Below are 22,097 nucleotides of genomic sequence, written 5' to 3'. Positions count from 1 at the left end.
ATTGAATGAAGTGAAGGATTCTCAATACATGACAAAATTGTCCCAATGATTATGTACCAAGAAAGAATTGAGTTTTGGCCAGAGATGTCTTTCGCTCCCTCGGGATGACACTGTATCCATAAAACCGATGTTTTGACCGGCCTGCCTTGCATTTGGAATGGTTTCTGTACTCTATTACTTCCCTCTGTAATTAGTTACTGACTTGTAATTTTGCTTGCCTACATTGCAAGTAATTATAATTTCAAAAGGCACTTCATTGGCTGTAGATATCCTGAGTTTAATTGTAGTACAAGTCTCACTGTTCGGTTGTTTCTGGAAGGGCTAGAGTTGAACGCTCCGACTAGCACCAAAGAAAGATTTCCCCCAGCCCTGATCAAGTAGGGTTTTTCAGATTTTGCTGTTTTCTTCCTTTCAGAATGGTAATGAACCAGGAGCTTTCCAGCATCCTGAATGAGCTATGGAAAGCAGACGAAAACCGACTGGTGCCTGGAAAAGACTATCAGATTTCTGTACAGGTCAGTATCTTCATATTACCAGCTTTAGAAATATGCTTGAAAGGTTGTCTGGTGCTGTATTGGGTTGTCTTAGGAGAATAGTATTGGACAGTGTTGGTTTTATAGGGAATTATACAGAGCGTTTTGTTTAATACAATAAATGCTAGCCTACATGTTAATTCATAAGAAGTGACCATTTTTTGGAAGCCACCATTTATTGCCCATCCATAATTGCCTTGAAGAAGATGGTAGTGAGCAGCCTCTAGAACCACTGTAGTCCACGTGGTGTCGGTAGATCCAGAGTTCCAGGATTTTGACCAGCGAAGGAAGATGACATAGTGCCAAATTAGAGTGTCTATAGACTTGGAGGTGAAGTTGAAGGTGCAGTATAGATGCAGGTATCCCTGGCTTTTAAAAAGTTTGCTTTATGCCACTTAACATTTACAAAAGACCTGCATTAGTACCTGTTATTGCTAACTGAAAGAAATCCGAAGAGGATTTTAGCTTTTATGAAGAAACTAATTGCAGTTTCGTTTTACGCCATTTCAGCTGATGCCAGGTTTCATAGGAATGTTCAACTTTCGGATAGCAGGGGAAACATGTAATCCTTTTTTTAACTAGAATTTTTCTTTTACACTGTCCCAGGTATTGTTATTTCATTTGCATGGTTTATTTTAAAGACTTATTTCTTCAAATGACATTAGTATTTTTGGGTTAACGTCGTGTCATGTGCATTGTGCACTGTTGCATTTTGCTTCGTCATGTGTCTGAGTCATCCGATGTCAGGACCTGATTGTAAAGGAGGAAAAGAAGCAGGTGGGCAAGGAGATGGACAGATAGATCAAAGGGAGTAAGTTTGTACTACTCAGAGTTTGTAATCACTTTAAACATGAGGCAGCGACAGAGTGAGACAAACAGAGGTGAGTTTCAGGAGTGCTGTGGGTAAGATGCATAACCCATCAAGACTGATGTGTTACTCAATTTGAGTTTGAATATAACAGAAATACTGCACAGTGATCTATTTTGCTTTGTAACTCAGCCAGGAATGTACCCTTAGGTTGACTTTTCTGAGTAAGAAAGTGTCTGAAGGAACCCACTTCTGGCTCAATATTGATCTCTGTATAGGAACTTATGATACACTCATTGCTGTTTCACTTAGCGTTGTGATTTTTTAAAAATACAGTTACAACTTTAAGTGAGGATTGTCTGTATTGAGTAATCATTATGGTGTTGTTAGTGGTAATTGGAGTCTCTGTTTCTCTGCAGGGTAAAGCAGGGTATGTCCCTGCAGGAAGTAACAATGCAAAGGACAATGCTCGCAGGCCACTGTTCTCCTATGTAAATGAAGAACGTTTGCGCTCAATTAAAACCTTTGCTGGTACGTTCTGAAGTCTGTTACATCATATTTAGTCACTGACCCTGCTGACTACAGGAATTCAAGTCTATTCAGTATGATAATTGAATCTTATTCTGTAGATCTGGTGTGTTCTGTTCATTGTATTCTTTCTGCTTTATGCCTAGTTCTGATTTGGGATTGTATGTAGGGCTGTTAGCTGCCCACCAACAACATTTAACCTTTTATTGACCTTCTGTTATTAAGGGACAGACCATTTGCTCTACTTTAGCAGAATAATGCATAGTGTAATATATAGTATAACATTCGTGTTTTTAACATTTTTTTTATCACTCAACTTACTTTAAGCAGTCCCAGAGAAATGCGACAGTATATAAATTGTGAAGACCATTTAATTTTTTTTTTGTAATTCACTGTGGTTGCATAATTTAATATTTAATCATTCATTTAAATAGCCTTCATTTCCCTCTTGGACAACTATGAAATGTCCACTGGAATTGCTGAGGTGGTAACCCCAGAAGAAAGGGCTGAAAACAATCGCTTTCTGGACGCAGTTCTTGAAACAAAAGTCATGCAGGTGGGTGATATCAGCCAATGGACTTGAGAAAGCATCGGATTTCTAAAAGCCATAAGCATTACTGTAGTAGAAGCTGTCAATTGTATTTACAAAGACTCCAGTGACTTGAATGGTGTCAATAGTGCATTCAACACACCTCACACTTTGGCTCACATTTGGATTTTCTTGTCAGTGAAGTAAAAGATCTTTTCAGGAACATGCACTGCCAGAGGCAGAATATCTGCAACCTCTTACCCAGGTAGAAATTTGTTACCATTGACAAAAGACACACTTAGTCAAAAATTTTCATTTTGCATTTCATCAGGACATTCACCATGTGAGTAGAGCAACAATTATGTACCAAAATAAAACAAAACAACTGCCAATGCTGGGGATCTGAAACAAAAGCAGAAATTCAGCAGGTCTGGTAACATCTGTGGGAAGAAAGTAGACTTAATGTTTTGAGTCTGGTGACTCTTCATAGGTTCATAGGTGATGACCACCAGTTACCTGCCAAGTTTAGTTTAAATTTAAACAATCATATAACCAATGCATTCTCCCTGGGATCGCCTGTACCAATCGCAGTACAATTGCTAACCAATTAACAGGCTGTTTCAGCAAATGTTGTTCCCCTCTACTCTAGTATTCTCGTGACTGTCCTAATGAATGCACAATGGAACGATTTGAAAAGAAAGTCTTGTTTTTCAGCAATACTCAAGTTCGGTACTATCAATGACTGTTTGTTTGCTTTTCATGAATTTGACTTTGTAGCATCAAAGAGTCAACTTTAGCTGAAGAATAATATGTTGCATTGGTACAATAGTACCATGGTTCTCATCTTGCAGAGTCGCTGATCCCTGAATTTAGTCGGAAGATTGATTCCATGTGGAAACATGTTTCAGGAGGCTTCATCGGGACATAAATGAAAATGGATTTTATGTTTGAAGGAATCCTCAAAATCTTGATTAGAATGTTAGGTTTTAAAAAGCACCTTGAAAGAGGTCAAAGGGTGTGACAACTTGGGTAGGACTGAAGACACAGCCACTACAGGTGGGGTGAAGAGCTGGGAAAATGCAAAGTAAAGACACAAGTCAGAGCAATTGAGGTTAGATGTGGAAAAATCCAAGATTTGGTTGGAATTTGGAGCAATGTGTTCATCGTTCAAAGGAGCGTAGTCATCCTGAAATATGTACAAGTACCTGAGGACAGTGATATTCTTTTGCTTATTAATCTAATTATTGGGCCAAAGACTGATAATGGCCTTTTTGCTTTATTTAGCTGTTTTGAAAGTTGCCTGGATATTCCAAATTTCCTACATACAACAGCAGTGTTTCTGGGGAGAAAGTTGAAACACAACTTTTGGGGGTTAGGGGTATGGTGGATAAAAGAAAGGAAAAAGCATGGACCAAATGTAATTCTAGAAAATTTAATAACGATGCAGGTTTAACACAACGAGAAATGACATGAGAGATAACAAATGTATACACTGGGTTGTTATTATCAGAGGGAACCACCTGAAAGGACAGTGGAAGAGAATCAGATGGGAAGCTTTCCAAGCAAGTTAGATAAATACTTGAAAGGAAAATAATTGCAAAACTACAGGGAAAGATCAGGAGCGTGGATCTAATTGATGAGACGTACTTTGAGGTGCAGAATAGCATCCTGCTGTATTGTATGATTTTGAGATTGTAGCTTTACGATGCATGTGGCGTAATTACAGCTTCATTACTGGACAGAAGGAGGCAATTCAGCCCATCAATTTCATGCTAAGCCCATCATGTAACTCTCGGTGCAAAAAGAGAAATTGCTGGAGAAACTGTTGATGTTCCTGTTTTTATTTGAGATCTCCAACATCCACAGTTCTTTGTTTTATTTTTATGTAACTCTCGAGCACCTGTGCTATTTCCCCAGTGTAAATTTTGGCCTGATCAGTATTTTTATGGCCAAGATCTTCAGTATTACGCCAGGGGAGGCTTATGAACAATCATTTCCTTTGGTTTTGGTTCATTTACTTAATCCAGCTGGGTCTTTCATTTTAGTATTAGATTTTTCTGAGGGGAGTGCGTGGTGAAATCAGTTGATGCTGAAATGTGAATTTCCAGAAAGTTCTGTTGTGTCAAGAAAAAGCAAAACAAGCCTTATTATGTTTAAAACAATCTTGAGCAGTCACATGAAGGCAGTATAAACCAAAAGGGTGATCATTGCTGTCCAGAAGGTTAGGGACAACTTAGAATGTTGTAGAAAATATAGATATACCGGGTTCTGGGTCCCAGCAGTACCCCTTGTCAATAGTCCATTATAGTAACCCCTTTGGAGCTGCCAATAATCTGTCAAAGGATTGACATATTCTGCATCACTGCATGATAAAACCATAAGCCTCAGACATTTGGGATCTTAATATCCAATTCTACCATGAGTTTTGAAAGGGATTAGTCATTTTCCACTCTGCACGAAAAAGTTGCCTTTAGGTTCCTTTTAAATCTTTCCCTTTTCATCTTAATCCTATGCCCTCTAGTTTTGGACTCTCCCACCCTGCGAAAAGACCTTGTTTATTTGCCTTATCCATGGCCCCTCATGAAGTTTAAACCTCTATAAGGTCACCCCTCAGTCTCTGATGTTCCAGAGAAAATATCCCAGTCTGTTCAGCCTCTCCCTATAGCTCAAACGCTCCCACACTGGCAACATCCTTGTAGATCTTTTCTCAACCCTTTCAAGTTTCTCAACATCCTCCCTATAACAGGGAGATCAGAATTGCACAAAGTATATTCCTTTTAAAGTAAGTGACTGTTGTAATGTAAGAATTGCAGCAGCCAGTTTGCATGCAACAAACTCCCATAAACAGCAATGTGATATTGATTAGATCGCCTGTTTTAGTTATATTGATTGAGAGAGAAATATTCACCAGGGCACTGGGGATAGCTCCTCTCTGAAAATAGGCCCAGGGTCTATTCATGTAACTTTGATGCATTTACCATCTCATCCATAATACAACTCTCTGACAGTGTAATACTACCTCAGTATTGCAATGGGAGTATCAACCTGAATGATCAAGTCTTTGGATTGGTAAAGAATGTACAACCTTCTGACTCATTACATAAGGGGTCTACCAAGCAAACCAGGGCTGACAACTGTTGTGAAAATTGTTATGAGAACTTTGCAACCAAGGGATATCAATTTGAGGAACAATGAAGCTTACAAGTGGGTTACCTCTAGCTGTAAGGGACTTCAATCTCTTCCCATCAGGTGAAAAAGATGAAAATTCCAGACTTTAGTCATGAATGGAATCACTGCTTGTCGAAGGAGTAATTCCGGGATGTAAACTTCAGAACTTTTGCCAATTCCTGCTTTCACAAGCTATGCACAATGTGTCTCGTCATGGACTACATCCAACTTAATTTCCTGAAGCAAAATCTGCCAAGTCTCTCCATGTTGCCAAAACTAATCATATGAACTCCAGAATGTTTATATAGCACTACAACTTGGGTTTCTTTTTAGTCACATTCTTTGGTTTCACAAGTCTAGTGTCCTAGCATTTTCAAGGGTGCTATCTGTGTTGTGTGTTTGTGTTTCAGTACTTAGCAACTTCACTCACCTTCCTGACCAAACAATTATCAGAGTTTCTGTTTTTAATTCTTTGACAGTTCTTGCTGTGATCACTTCCCTAACCTGACACTGTGTGGAAGCACCATTTGAATAATGTTAAAGTTAGTTTATTTTGGAGCTTTTTTTGCTGGTTAAACACAACAACCCAAGCTTGTCCATTTTCTCGTAACCAGGACTTTGAAGTTCAATGACCTTTTAATGATTGACTGGCAGGGGGAGCAGTGAACGTTACTCTGACCCACACGGCAGGAAGCTAATGCGATCGGATGCCTGTTTCACATAGAGCATTATTCAAGACAAGAAATAGGAACAGGAGTAGACCATTCAGCCCATTGAGCCTGTTGCATCATTCAATATGATATTGAATATGCTTCAACTCCACTAAACTACCCTTTCCTTATATCCCTCGATCTCCTCAGAGACTGAAGGTCTGTCTAACCCAGGCTTCAATGTATTCAGCAATAGAGACTCCAAAATCCCCCTCCAGAGTAAAATGCCTCCCAGCAACTATCCTAAAGCTTCTTCAGAACCTTGTACCTTTCAATCAGATGACCTGTTGTTATTTTTAATCCCAGAGAACATAGTCAGTTTGCTCCACCCCTTATCATAGGACAACACCCTGATCCCAGTGACTAATTTGGTGAACCCTTTTTTGTGACACCTTCAACACAATCTATCCTTTCCGAGGAGAGGAGACCAGAATCTTATACACTTACTCCAGATGTAGTGTCACCAAAATCCTGTACAATCAGAACAAGTCTTATCTATTCCTGACAAAGGCTTCTGTGTTCTTGATTTAGCTTAAAGATAGCCCCCATACCCTCTCTTGTGTCTGAGTTGCAATGAATTTAGAAGACCTTAATAACAGTGAATTAAGCTGAGCAGTGATTGTGACATCCAATATGTTGACAATAATTCTGATAATTATCCTCTTTTCAGTTAACTCATCAATACCTTGCCAGTAAAAATCTCACATCAACTGACCCACAACGGTTCAAGCAACATCTTTATGACGTCTGGTTTCAACTGTATTCCAGAGGAGGGAATCGAGGGTATGTTTTTTTTTTGCTTTGAGAGCAAAATATTGAAATAGGCAGCAAAATACAATTCTGAAGAAGGGTCACCGGACCCGAAATGTTAACTCTGATTTCCTTCCACAGATGCTGCCAGACCTGCTGAGTTTCTCCAGCAATTTTTGTTTTTGTTGGAAGACTTAGAGATCTACAAGGGTTTTATTGCAAAGCTATAGTTTAGCATAACCATCAATTTTCACCTCTCATGCTGAACTCTTTCCCTGTCCAGAAGCCAACTCACCCCAGATTGGTGAGGGTGTCCACTTCCATCAGAATATCCTGCAACTCATGTGCTTCACTTTGCTGCATTTTCCAATGGTGGAGGTGGGTACTGCAGATGCTGGAGATTAGAGTCAAGATTAGAGTGGTGCTGGAAAAGCACAGCAGGTCAGGCAGCATCCGAGGAGCAGGAAAATCAATGTTTTGGGCATTCCTGATTAAGGGCTTTTGTCCGAAATGTTGATTTTCCTGCTCCTTGGATGCTGCCTGACCTGCTGTGCTTTTTCAGCACCACTCTAATCTTGACTACATTTTCCAATGACAAAGCCAGATGTAGTGTTTGTTTGAAATGCACTTTGGCTTCAGCTGGAGGCACTTACGTATGTTTGCATCGTTAACCCCACATGCCACATGGTCTCTTAGCAACTCAGAAAGGGTTAAACCAAAGTCTCATACTCCTGCCAATCCTCTTACACTCATCAAAACTCCCAATGTGTATTCCTCGATTCTCAAATTGTCAAGTAAAATTGGTAGCATCTCAGAATCGGAGGCTTGGGGTCATAATACTATTTAACTAAATTGGACAACTCTTGAAAGGCTTTAGTATCTGGTGCCTCAGAGAAAGTTAGGCTCCTAATAACTGAGAAAGCTACGGGTCCATAAGCTGTCAGGAGAATTAATCATTGCCTTTCATCTGCCCCAAAGTCATTTGCCCGAAAAACAACTCATTCTTTTCACACACTGGGCCCAGTCTTCAACAACAGGATTGAATGAGTCAAGCTTTCCAAACAGGATGCCAAAAGTATTTACCCCAACTCAAAGATGACTATTGCGAGCAAATTACTTCAGGAACATGCTTTTCTCTTGTCGCCACTGAAATAACTCCTCAGAGCCCAGTATCCTGATGCCAACTCACCCTTTATGTCCATGTAGCAAGACCTCAACACTGATCCAGCTTCCCCAGAGCCAGCACTCAGAATGAACATGAACTTCTGACCCTCCTATTTATATCTGTCAGCCAGGGCTCCCTAACTGGACCAGACTAACAGCCCAATCAGTGATCTCGTAATCTATGAGGTCCACCTGGCTGACCTCGTTACATACGTTAGATGATTTTTTTTATTGTCACTGGTAGAGCACAAGAGCTGGAAAGTTCTTCTCCTGTGACTTCCAGCAGATTGCTTGTATCAAATGGATACAGAATTAGCTGAGTCACAAGACTGAGTACAAATAGAACAAAAACACAAAGAAAATTTACAACCAGGAACAGGCCCTTCAGCCCTCCAAGCCTGAACTGACCCAAATCCACTGTCCAAACCTGTCGCCCAATTCCGAAGCATCTGTATCCCTCTGCTCCCCACCTACTCGTGCATCTGACCAGATGCATCTTAAATGAATCTACAGTGCCTGCCTCTACTACCTGTGCTGGCAACGTGTTCCAGGCACCTACCATCCTAGTCATAGTGGTTAATGGATTTTTTTTGGGCTGGTGGAAAATTTGTGGTGGGAGTTCCCCAGGGTTTGGTTCAGGGACGCTTCCTTTCCCTGACACACATGAGTGATCTGGATGTTTGTGGATGATATGTGGAAGCATTGTTAGTTGACAGTGTAGAATTTTAAAAGGATATAAATAACTTGATGGTTTGGCAGATAGGTGGTAGATGAAGTTCGGTGCAGAGAAGGATAAGGTGATGTATTTTGGTGGGAAGAACATGGACAGACAATATAAGATAAGGGGTACAATACTAAAGGGGGTGAAGGAGTAGAACAACCTGACTTTATATGTGCACAGATCATTGAAGGTGACAAGACAGGTAGTAAGATCAGTTAGTAAAGCATAGAGTGTCCCCAGCTTTGTTAATAGGGACGTAGAGTACAGAAGCAAAGACATGATATTGAACTTGTATAGGATACATGTTAGACAAAGTTTGTGAGAAGATTTGTAACTCGGGTGTTCTCTGTACCATCATTAAAAACACAGAAATAGATAACACACACTGGATCTTCAATGCCACACTCACAGGAATCCGATTCACTAGAGAGGAAGAAAAGGACAACCAACTCCCATTCCTAGACGTGATGGTACAGAGAACACCTAATGGAGAATTCACCACAAAGGTATACAGGAAAGCCACACACACAGACCAAGTCCTGAACTACGAAAACAACCACCCCAACACACACAAGAGAAGTTGAATCAATACACTATTCAAAAGGGCCACAACACACTGCAGTACACCAGAACTGCAAAAAGAGGAGGAAGAAGAACACCTACACAATGTATTCGCCAAAAACGGATACCCGCGCAATTTCACCAACGGACGCCTAAGGGAAAGACAACGGAACGAGGACATGCTGCAACCCAAAGGACTAGCCACACTACCATACATCAAAAACATTTCTGAACTGACAGCCAGACTACTGCGACCACTAGGACTCATAACAGCACACAAACCAACAGCCATTCTCGGACAACAACTCACCAGGATGAAGGACCCGATACCCAGCATGAGCAAAACCAATGTAGTGTACAAAATCCCATGCAAGGACTGCACAAAACACTACATAGGACAAACAGGAAGACAGCTAACGATTCGCATCCATGAACACCAACTAGCCACGAAACGACACGACCAGCTATCCTTAGTAGCCACACACTCAGGTAACAAGCAACATGAATTCGACTGGGACAACACTACTATTATAGGACAAGCCAAACAGAGAACAGCCAGGGAATTCCTGGAGGCATGGCATTCATCCACAGATTCAATCAATAAGCACATCGACCTGGACCCAATATACCGGCCACTGCAGCGGACAGCTGGAACTGACAACCGGAAGCGGCAGATACAAATCACTATAAATGCCGGAGAAAACATCACAGAAGCGCTTCACAGGAGGCTCCCAAGCACTGAGGATGTCACCTAGACAGGGGAGGAAACGTCTGCAACACAAATTCCCAGCTCGGCGAACAGAACCACAACATACGTGCTAGACCTCAGCTGGAGTGTTGTGTACAATTCTGGGTGCCACCTGATAGGAAGGATGCATATGCACTAGTGAAAGTACAGAAACAGTTAATAAAAATGGTTCCATGGATGAGAAACTGCAGTTATGAGGATATATTGGAGAGAAGAAGGTTAAGAGGAGGTCTAATAGAAGTTTTCAAACTCGGTCTGGGTAGAGTAGATAAGGAGAAACTGTTCCTGCTCATATGAGAATCAAGAATGAGAGGGCACAGCTGTATAGTGATTTGGAACATAAGCAAATGTGCTGTGAGAAAAGACGTTTTCACACAGTGAGTAATTGAGGTTGTTATGGACTAGGCCAGACCACTCAAAACAATCTTAAGCAGGCAGCCCAGATCATAATTTTGCAATTTGTTTCGGTAAGTGTATCGTGAAAATTACCCAGAGTAAGTTAGGAGGTTGACTAACAGGTTTAAAAACAGACAAAATTTATTCACAAAATTACACAATGAAACACAAAGAAAATAATAAAGAACCCCTAAGGAACACAGTCTATCCAGACTAGACTTAATTATGTTGTTCTGAATATACACAATAGTCCTAATAAGCAAACCCACTGAAACACAGTAAAAATGAAACAAATGCTTGCAGGTTAAAGTTAGAAGGACAGAAGTAGAGAGAGTCTAGCAGCCTGTTTCCACACAGCTGAACTGCCTAATTAGTTCTGGACTGAACTGCTCAGCTTTCAGAACTGACCATTTCCCTTTCATTGTACAGGTCACTTCTAAAACATGACCACTTTGGTCTGAAGTCTCATCTTTTATATTTAACAGAAGGTCTGTCAAAATCCTTTCTCATGTCTGTAGCAAACTAGCCATCTCAGAGCCAAGAGCTGTTTATGATCCTTCTGAAAAAACCAATGACACAGTATCCTTGGGAAAAGGAACAGCTTATTCGAAAGAAAAGGATCAGCTTTGTGACTTTTTTAGAACACATTGCTTGGAAATGTTCTAAAGGCAGATTCAATTAAGGCATTCAAGAGGGCATTGGATGATTATTTCAATTTAAATTTGATAAGAGGACATGGAAAAAAGCCATGAGAATGGCACTAAATCATGATGGAAAGCTGGTGCAGACACAATGGGCCGAATGGACTACTTATATGTTAAAACAATACTGTGGTTTTGTGAAATGTCAAAAATGACTTCTGTGACAGATTACCATTTGACTGCTTTATTGGTGTATTTGGTTCCTCCAGGCGAGATTCTTCAGGGTTTGAGCATGTGTTTGTGGGAGAGACCAAACGAGGGAGAGAGATTATGGGCCTACACAACTGGGTCCAATTCTACCTGCAGGAGAAGCGCAATCACATTGATTATAAAGGCTTTGTGGCCAGGAAGGACAAGAATAAGGTGCGAGCAGTTACACTTGATGTCCTAACATTGTTGGCAAAGGAACAAATTCTTAATTTATTCTCATTCTCTTGTTGTTCCTTCTTAATTTAGTTTTTAGTAGTATTTTGTTGGGTTTCTAAAACAGTCATCCTCGGATTTACTCTTGCAACCTTTATAAGCATGTTATTTTAATCTAATGATATCCTTAACCTCCTTAGTGACCATGGATGCATCTTTTTCTCGGAGTTTCAGGTTTTCAATGGAATGTATGTTTCTTGATCATTCTGAATTGTTTCTTTAAGTTTCTTAGTGTTTGTTAACCAGCAAACATTTTCATTTGTTTACCCAATAAACCTTACAGTTTTATTTAAGATTCTTGTTTGTAATTAGAATATTTTGTTTTGAAAATTATTGTGAAATGCATTTATTGTGATCACTATTACCTGATGGATCATTTACTATAATATTCCAAAAATCCGGACTCATTAAAGTAGCTTAAATTCTTGACTGGCTTCTTCAAACAAATGTCCCACAAACATTCGACAAACTCATCTTTAAGGTAGCCTTTACCAATTTGCTTGGTCTAATTTGTATGGGGATTGCTGTCCACTGCAACTATTATGTTGCCTTTTATAAACTGCAATAATTTATTCTTTTAATGCTCTGTCCCACAGCTTAATTGTTGTTAGGGAGCCTACTCCCATCAGTTGTTTCTAACTCTTGTTATTCCTAACCTATACCCTCATGGTTTCCACATCTAATTTTTCTATGAAAAGATCATTTCTCACAAATGATTCAGAAATCATCCTTTATTATAATGGCTATCCCTCATTTTTCAATCTGCCTGTCTTTTCAAAATGGGGTGTACTCTGGAACATGTATTTCCCAACGAATGCCATTTGCAAATTGTGGACACTTTGTAACCATGTCTCTGTGGTGGTGATTAGATTTAAACCAAGGCTCTCTATCTGTGACATGAGTTCATCAATTGTATTGTGGATGCTCTGCATTTTCAGTGATTTCAGACTTTTTAAAATTATTATTCCTTGCATGGACCTTTACCCTCTGTAATATTACTGTGCTGTCCCTTATTGCTCCTCTGAGTTGCCTTTCCCTACATTGATATTGCCTCAACTTTTCTCTTGCCTTAACTTGAGTTGATGGTAAAACAAACTAATTTCTGTTTGCTTACCCTTCATACTTGCAAAACTTTCTTTTTTAATTTTTCTTGTGGACTGAAGAGAGGAAAGGACTGATGTAGAAGTCAAGTACTGTGGAGAGGATGGGTAAATTTTTAACTCTTGCAATGTCTCCAGGAATAGCAGGGCTTGATTTATAGCATATTACTCCAATTAGACATGTTGAGCTCTTGATTTGATTCAGACTGAACTCCCTCAGCAATGCCAGCAGTGAGTGAATGAATATTTTGAATTTTACTAAGGTATATATTATCATGGATTTGGGTATATGTCTGCCGACCAGTGGAATCTAACTGATATTTGTTTTTCGTTTGCTGGTTTCTTACAGCCTGATGAAGATGATCACGTCTTGAACCTGCAGTTCAGCTGGAAGACAATGGTGAAACCTGTGGGCAGCTCCTTTATTGGAGTGAGCCCTGAGTTTGAGGTCGCTGTCTACACCATCTGCTTCCTCCTGTCGCAGGCCAAAGTCTCGCGGGAGCTGGTAATGGTGGACGAATACCATTTGCAAATTGTCGTGTATCGTCACGGGAAGTACATTGGAAGTTCCTACCCGGTGCTGCTCAGCAACAACAATATACCCCTGGACTGAACCTGTGGCAGTCTCAGGAATCCTCAGTGTCGTCTACAGTTTGCTCAAATGTCTGCAGAATTAACATCCGTCCAACAAGCAGATTATAGTCGATGCTCAGTGTCTTTTTTTCTGGTTAGATCTTCTCAAAGTCGTTGCAACATTGTATTGTATAAAATGCACATTTTGCAACGTCTTCTTGTTCAGAATCCTCAATTAATGCACTCCCATATGAACTCAGTGGATTTGATGCTGTGCTAAAGGAGACCATCTCTGAGTCAAAATTCGGGTGATTTTTAAAAAAAATTCAGTTTAACGTTCAGCACAGAATTCATTTCAGCAACTGTCCCCATAAATCAACACATTTCACACAAGATCTCTACATGTTGGGGTTGGCTTTTTAAATTTAATATGTTGTTGCAGGATTTTAGTTTGATAATTTTTGATCTGATAATGCTGCAGTCCTCAAATATCCAAACTGTCTAAAACAGTAAAATCGTTGTGACCTCCTAATAAAGAAGTGTCACCTACCTGCCTTGTTAATTAAATCCTACTGTAACAAGCCATCACACTTAATATCTCTTAGAAAACCAACCAATCTCTCCATGACCAGTGGGATCAGAAATATTTGTTTCATTTGAAGTGAAATTGGTGCATTTTAACCCTCACTGCACCACATGACCTAACAGCTGCACATTTTCACATCAATCTGATGTAAAACTCCTGCGTGATTTTAAACTGGGAGGAAAACGTTGTTCACTTTTCATTCCATCATTGAAGCTTCATCCATTTAAGTAAACCTACAGCCAGCAGTTTCTTTTTTCTGCTATGGATGAGCATTTGTTTCATAGCTTGAAATTCTGTATCTGCTTTGATGACAATTAGTCAGTGATTTAAGGGTTAGCCCTGCATTATACTTGTGTGTTTCTCTGCTTCATAGCCTGTATTAATGGAACTATATCAGCTTGTTAGATTGAACTTTTTATTATACAAAAATTGTTTGAATTGTTAAAGTTTTTAAAATGCACAATTTATTGATATTTCAATTTGCTTTTAAAAATAACTTGCATTTTATTTATGTTTTCAGTTTCCAGGTAAAATATTTTCAATTAAACTTTGATTAGGCTTTTTCTCGGTCTCTGAAGTGCCAAAATTGTGGAAGAAACTTTTGTTTCTCACGGAGCTGTTTCCAAGAATTGAAATTGGTGGGGGTTTAGGTGACAGCAGCTCAAAGACCCCTTTGTGTTTAAACATGGCGAGGGTTTGACTGTCGCAGGTTTCAGTAACTAATGACTTTCAATGCCATCTTTCCAAGGATTACTGAGGTTTGAATCAATCTATGAAGTTTAATTTTAGATAGTTTGATGAAGACAAGAAAACCCATGCTTAAAGGTGTTTGGGGTTTACCTGAAACTGGGTTTACCTTTCTCCGGCCCAAAACTTATTGGGATTTTGAAAGATCGTGATCAATTTAATTCTGCAGAAACCACATTGCTTCTGCTGCAATCCCAGGCCTCACTGATCTTCACTCCTGACCTGAACTGCATCAAAACATTTCAAAGTTCGTCTAAACCTGTTTCAAAACTGCTCTCGCTTTTTACACTCCTGCATTTTCAATTTTCATCAAAACGTGTTTTGCAGTTTTCATAATTCATCACATGGTCATTATGGAAACTCTACTCATGTAAAGGTTCAGTCTTTGTTTTTCCAAAGGAGCTGATTTTATGACAATTTGCACGTTTATCCCAACCAAATCCTTAACCTACCTGCTGTGTTTTGCAGCTTATTCTGTTTGTAGACCAGCACTAATCTGGTACTCAATCGTTTATCCAAAATCCTTGGGGCCAGTTGCTTTTCAGGATTCCGAATTTTTCTGATTTCAGAATAAATGGCATTTTCACGGTGAAGTTAAAAAAAAAAAATTACCGAACAGCAGACGCATGTGTGAATAGTGCGAACGCTGAGACAGAATTAATGCCTGCCAGTGCTGGGGCCAGGCTGGCATGTCACACCTGAGTGTTGTGGTTCGAGTGTGTGTGTGGTGTTGGGTCACACCAAAATGACACTCCACACTCCACGAAAAAGTTTCAGCTTTCTGAATTTCGGATAAAGGATTGTGTACCTGTACTGAAAAGAGCTACATGTTGGTAAATACAGTTTGCTGATTAGAAATTTCTATTTCCTCCCCCTCCAAGTGGAAACAATATTGGTCGAGTTTTGCTGCTTGTTAACACCTTGCCTTAATTTCTCAAAGTTCAGCAGAACCATGGAATATGTATTTGACCAAAGTTCATTCTTTGGACATATAGTTCAGTTCCTGCAATGCATGTTCACCTTTTTAATAACTTTGAAATAAAGTTCATTATAAAGAAGTGAGTCTTGCTTTATTTTATTTCAGCACAATTATTTCAAGATTATTGGCCATGACTATCTAAAGTGGTCATACCTTTCTGCATTTGCCTCACATTGTTGTGGCTCAGTGACTCAATTTGACTCAGCTCAGTCCTGCACAAATAATGCTGAACTGCTGACAATTATACAGACAAATAGTGCAACCAATTTTCAAGCAGCATGATCCAACAAATGTGCTGACTAACTAGTTCTTGCATTGTTGGTGGAGTCAGTTGGGAAGTTTGGCCACAGCATTAAGACTCTTTCCTGCTTGAATGAGTTTCTTGGTTTTATGTCCGAAAGGCTGAGCAAGTTGAGTTTTGGTACAACAACCCAGCTGAAAGAAGTGGCACTTTCAACAGCACAGCACTCACTTCATTCTGACCCTCTGAAAGTGTACCAGTCCCTTTGATTTGATCCTCCCACAGTGTATCACTCCCTCAGTTCTGACTCTCCAACAATGTTGAACTCCCCTAGCACTGACCCTCCTACAGTGGACCTCTCCTTTAGTATTGACTGTTTGACACTGCAGTGATCCTTCACTACTGATCCTCTGACATTGCAGCACTCCCTCAGTGCTGACCCTCTAACAATGTGGGGCTCCCTCAGTGCTAACCATCTGATGTTGCTATGTTGTCTCAGTGCCAAATCTCACACTCTGCGGCTCCCTCAGTGCTGACCGTCTGACATTGTGGGGTTCCCTCAGTACTGTCCTTCTAAAAGTGTGTTAGAACTGTCCCTTTGACAGTGTGAGCCTCCTTCAGTGCTGACCGTCTGATGCTGCTGTTCTCCCTCAGTACTGTCTCTCTAACAGTGTGGGGCTCCCTCAGTGCTAACCGTCTGATGTTGCTGTGCTGCCTCAGTGCTGACTCTAACAGTCTGGGGCTCCCTCAGTGCTGACCATCTGACATTGTTGGGTTCCCGAAGTCCTGACCCTCCGATGTTGCTGTGATCCCTCTGTACTGTCCCTCTGAAAGTGTGGGGCTCCCTCAGTGCTGACCATTAACAGTCTGGGGCTCCCTCAGTACTGTCCCTCTGACAGTGTGAGGCTCCCTCGGTGCTGACCCTCAAACACTGAGGGGCTCTCTCAGCACTGACCCTCTTGAGAGTGTGGGGCTCTCTCTGTTGACCCTCTGACAGTGGAGGGTTTCCTCAGTACTGTCCCTCTGACAGTGTAGGACTCCCTCAGGGCCAGTTGCTTTCCTCAGGCTTACTCTCAGGACAACTGACCTGAAGTCTGCAGCAGTGACAGACGGAACAAGTGTGTCCGGGACTGTTGGGGCAGGTGACACTGCACCCCTGGCATTCTGCAACTTGTCATTGATGATAGAATAGATGCCATTTGGCTTGTTGTCATTTCAACTCTTGCAGCAGCAATCCAGACACTCCCACTCTCCTGTCCTTTTCTCGTAGTCCCAGAAATTTATTTTCAGGTTCTTGTCCAATTTAATTTTGATAACTACAATGGAACCTGCCACCGGGCAGCACTCTACAGGTCTTAACCACTCATCGCATAAATGGTTTTCTTCATTCTGCTTATATTTCTTTTGCTGACCACGTCGATGTCCTCTGGTTCCCAACGCTTCTGCCAATGGGAGCCATTTCTCCCTATTTATTGAGTCTAGACCCCTCACGATTTTGAGCAGATCCTTTTTCACCAAAGCCAATTACAACTCTTCCAATTTTATCACTTAACCAGTGACAGTGAAGTACCAAGAAGGAATACAATATTCCATTTGAGGCAAGGAACAGCGTTTTATGAATAGTTGACCATAACTTCGTTGATTTTATACTCTGATTTTAGTCAGGATTTTGTGATTTCTTCAAAGATATTTTGCTTGGGGAGGCAGTCTTTAATTTGCCACTCCTTCGTTGGTGATGGGTCAAAAACAGAAAATCACAGAGTTGTTACCGTGTAGAAGGAGGTTACTGGGCCCATCGTGATTGTTCTGGCACTGCGAAAGAGCCATTTGCCTACTGCCATTCTCACACCTTCTCCCCCTAACCCTACACATTCTTCATCTGCTGACAACAATCTCATTCCGTTTTGGAAGGCTGAAGTGAAGCTGCCACCACCACACTCTCAGGGGATGCATTCCCGGTCCCAACCACTCATTGCACAAAAAGGATTTTCCTTGCATGATCTTTGCTTCTTTCGCTGATTTCTTTTAATCCATGCTTTCCTGATCTTGACCCTTGACAGAGTGGAGAGTGTTTCTCTCTATCTGCTCTGTCCGGATTCCTGATAATTTTGAAAACATGAAACCATTTACTTTTGATCAGATTCCCTTCTTTGTCAGGAAAATCATCCAAACTTCCCAGTCTATCTTCACATCTGGTGTTCCAATTCCTGGAACCATTCTCTTGATGTATTTCTGTTCTCTCTGCCAATGCATTCACATCCTTCCTAAAGTGTGGTGCCCAGAGCTAGGCGCAACCCTCCAGCTGAGGCTGAATTATGGTCAAATTCAACATAACTTCCTTGTTTGTGTTCAACTGGATACTTAATCAGCCACACTCTCAATATGTTCTGCTACTTTCAATGACTTATGGTCTTTCTGTTCTCACTGTTATGGATCAGACCAGACCAGATCCCCTCAAAATATATTGAGAAGGTAGCCTAGACCTTATTTTTTTCTTATTTTAAAGGTAAATGTCAGGTACTGAATTCCAGATGCAATTTGATTGGTCAATCTACTCGATATTAAACAAAACATAATTTATTCAAACGCTATAGTTAAAATACAACAAAAAGAGAACTTAGAATAATGTAACTCTACTGGGAAATTTAACAGAATAATAGATACACAAACTATTTCTAATTAACTGTTTCTATATAGTAATATCCCATAAACAGACCAAAAAGCAAATTCAGCAAACAGATTGTCTCACATACAATCAGTAGCCAAGGAAGAGAACTCCATCTCTTGACTATAATTGACAGAGGGAAAGAAAACTTCCAATTCTTCAAGACCCCAACAGCAACTGCTGCTGAAAACTAAAAATTCCAGGTTTTGTGGGTGGGAGCTTGATCACACCCACTCAGGCTGCTTCTATTTTTCCAGCTTTCAGAAAAAACACCTAAGGCTTCATAAGTTGTTAATCTTCTCATCGACTATTTGGCATCTGTCCTCCAATCTCTCTCTCACTCTCTAAAACAAAAGGTCAAAACACATCTTAAAGATACAACATTGTCACAATACACATTCTTTGCATGTCCTCTCTAAATCCTTCTGATCAAAATTAATCACCTCATATTTCTCTGTATTGAATTTCACCTATCAGCTGTCTGCCCAATCCACCAACTTGTTTTTCTCTCCCCCTTTTAAAGTTTTATTATCCTCCTCTCACATGGTGACTCCTGTGCATTACTACAACTACACCAATTTTAGCAGCATGGAACACCCCAAGATCCTTAACAAGAGCATTACCAAACACAGTTTGACACGATAAGAATATAAGAAATAGGAGCAACAGTAGGCCATCTGGTCCCTCAAGCCTGCTCTGCTATTCAGTCAGACCATGGCTGATCTTTTCATGGTGGAGAAAGTAAGGACGACAAATGCTGGAGATCAGAGTCAACAGTGTGGTGCTGGAAAAGCACAGCAGGTCAGGCAGCATCTGAGGAGCAGTAGAATCGACACTTCGGGTAAGAGCCCTTCATCAGGAATTGAGCTATACATGGTCTCAGCTCCACTTACTCGCCCGCTCACCATAACCCTTAATTCCTTTACTGTTTAAAAATCCATTTTTGCCTTAAGAGCATTCAATGAGGTAGACTCAAGTGCTTCATACCAAGCCGTTTATTATATAGGTCAGTTGATTTAATCAAAAGAATAGATTTTGAGAGGCTTTTTATAGCTGAAGGAATTGAATATTTAGGAGATCCAAATTGCTGAAGGCAAGGCTTCCAATCATGGAACAATTAAAATTAAGGACGCACAGGAGGCCAGAAGTAAAGAAATCCATATATCCGGAAAGTTTTGTAATGTGACAACAGCATGATGGTGTGGTAAACGATGTCTGATATGTTTGGGAGGCCTTTTGTTGTGTAGATTTAGTGTCTCTACCACTCAGCCAGAAGACAAAGGTTCAAATATCAGCTGCTCTAGAAGTATGTAATAACATCTCTGAACAAGTTGATTAAAAGCATCTATCTGGAAAGTCTAGAAAATATGTGGACAGTTTAATAGGGCTCTTTGACGCAGTGGTTGTGGTCTCCACCTCTGGGTCAGAAGGTTCAGGTTCAAGCCTCACCTGCCCCAGACATTTGTCCTAACGTATCTGAATAGGTTGATTTAAAATAAAAATCTGAAAAGTTTGCTTGGACTCTATGACACTGTAATAGAATTCCCATCTCCGAGCCAAGAGTCCCAGAATCAAGTCCCATCTGTTCCAGAGGTGTGTAATGACATTGATTTTTTAAAAATGGTAGGTTTGTGGAGTGAGGTAACTTTATATAGATATAAAGGGTGAAATCATGAACTAATTTGAGAGCAAGGATGAATATTTCAAAACCCAGGCAATGGGAATCAACATCAGGTTAACGAGCACCAGGGGTGATGAAGGAATGGAACATGATTTAGGATACAGATAGTAGTGCTTCAGGTGAGCTTAATTTTATGCAGAGGTGAGGACTGTAGATGCTGGAGATCAGAGTCAAGATTAGAGTGGTGCTGGATAAGCACAGCAGGTCAGGCAGCATCCGAGGAGCAGGAAAAGTCGATGTTTCAGACAAAAGCCCTTCCTCGGATGCTGCCTGACCTGCTGCGCTTTTCCAGCACCACTATCAGAGTCAAGATTAGAGTGGTGCTGGATAAGCACAGCAGGTCAGGCAGCATCCGAGGAGCAGGAAAATCGATGTTTTGGGCAGGACCCCTTCATCAGGAATCATCAGGCAGGGCTCCTGCCCGAAACATCGATTTTCCTGCTCTTCGGATGCTGCCTGAAGGGCTCCTGCCCGAAACATCAATTTTCCTGCTCTTCGGATGCTGCCTGAAGGGCTCCTGCCCGAAATGTCAATTTTCCTGCTCCACGGATCTGCCTGCCCTACTGTGCTTTTCCAGCACAACACTAATCTTAGCTTTATGCAGAGTCTAGCAGGAGGTTGACAGGAGAACATTGAAATGGTCAGGTTCAGAATTACAGTCCCATGTGGGAGGCCAGCTGTTTCTGTTGGCTAAATAGCTAGCGAATGAATGACACCAACAATGCAGAACAATTTCTGTTCTAGCTGTGATAGACTTGGGAGCTGCCTCCTTGCCCTGTCCCTGTTAGTGGAAGGTAATGGTAAATCAGCATTGACTCAAACTGCCTGATCTCTAAATGTACCATCGACAGACAGTGAGCAAAAGGCTGACAATGTTGGAGAATCCCAGCAGACCTGGAGACAAAAACAGAATTAATGTTTCAAATTTGGTATGACTTCTTCAGAAGAACAATGATTGATTCTTGTCTTGTGGTGTGCAATCTTCATTGTGGTGTGCAATCCTCAATTAATCTCAACAGTTAAGTGATGGATTAAATTGGAAAAAGAAGTTAGATGGAGTGTACAACAAGCAGTTGTGTAAATGGCTTTCTCTTATAACAGGTGTGTGGTAAATGCCCAGCAGTCATAATACACTGATGGTTTAATAAATGTGAAGTTGGAGGATGCTGTTCCATCTTGGAAACATTGCTATGGGAAGGATGTTAAGGCCTTGGAGAGGGTGCAGAAGAGATTTACTCAAATGACATCAGGGATGAGGAACTTTGGTCTTGTAGAAGTTAGGTTGTTCTTCTTTGAGCAGAGGAGAGGAAATTATGGAAAGATTTGATGGAGGTGTTCAGAACTTGGTGAGAAGTTGATTTTAAAGAGAAAAAGCACCAAATTTATGGCTGCTTCACTTGTTCCTGGCCAGCATAATGATAAAAATAAAGAAAGTTCTACAGTTGTGAAACTGCAAGGGAGAATCTGTTGGCATCGTGACGGAAGATGTCATCAGAGCGTCCAGATTTCACTTTTGACAACTTCTTCAATCCAGTTTAAAAAGATTGAAGTCTGTGTGTGTGGTGGGGGGAACAGCAAGAAAATAATGGGTTAAAAAACAAGGATGTGTAAAAATGAGAAGAGAGATGAATCATTTGTAGTGAGCAATTCCAATTGATCAGATCCTGCAACAACATTGAAGCCCCACACAGCAGCACCAGCAGCAGCTGCTTTATTGTGATGCCAGACAATAGACTGCACACTCGGGCGGGAGCCTTGAAAAGGGGGCAGGGCCGGAACCTTTCC

At 40.7% G+C, this 22,097-nt stretch overlaps 1 protein-coding gene across 1 annotated transcript in view; it reads left to right on the top strand.

Annotated features, from left to right (window-relative positions):
• endouc (endonuclease, polyU-specific C) overlaps positions 1-15,804 on the top strand; it is a 34,076-nt gene extending 18,272 nt beyond the window's left edge. The window contains exons 2-7 of the mRNA XM_043709863.1: positions 416-515; positions 1,761-1,872; positions 2,304-2,425; positions 6,947-7,059; positions 11,527-11,680; positions 13,190-15,804. Of these exons, the coding sequence (XP_043565798.1) occupies positions 416-515; positions 1,761-1,872; positions 2,304-2,425; positions 6,947-7,059; positions 11,527-11,680; positions 13,190-13,453 (865 nt within the window). The 3' untranslated portion in view covers positions 13,454-15,804. The remainder of the gene's footprint in view (positions 1-415; positions 516-1,760; positions 1,873-2,303; positions 2,426-6,946; positions 7,060-11,526; positions 11,681-13,189) is intronic.
• Positions 15,805-22,097: the final 6,293 nt, after the last annotated feature.

Source organism: Chiloscyllium plagiosum, chromosome 19, assembly GCF_004010195.1.
Source record: "Chiloscyllium plagiosum isolate BGI_BamShark_2017 chromosome 19, ASM401019v2, whole genome shotgun sequence".
Lineage (NCBI taxonomy): Eukaryota > Metazoa > Chordata > Chondrichthyes > Orectolobiformes > Hemiscylliidae > Chiloscyllium > Chiloscyllium plagiosum.
Note: the sequence above shows the minus strand (reverse complement) of the source record. Positions and strands in the feature narration are given on the sequence as shown.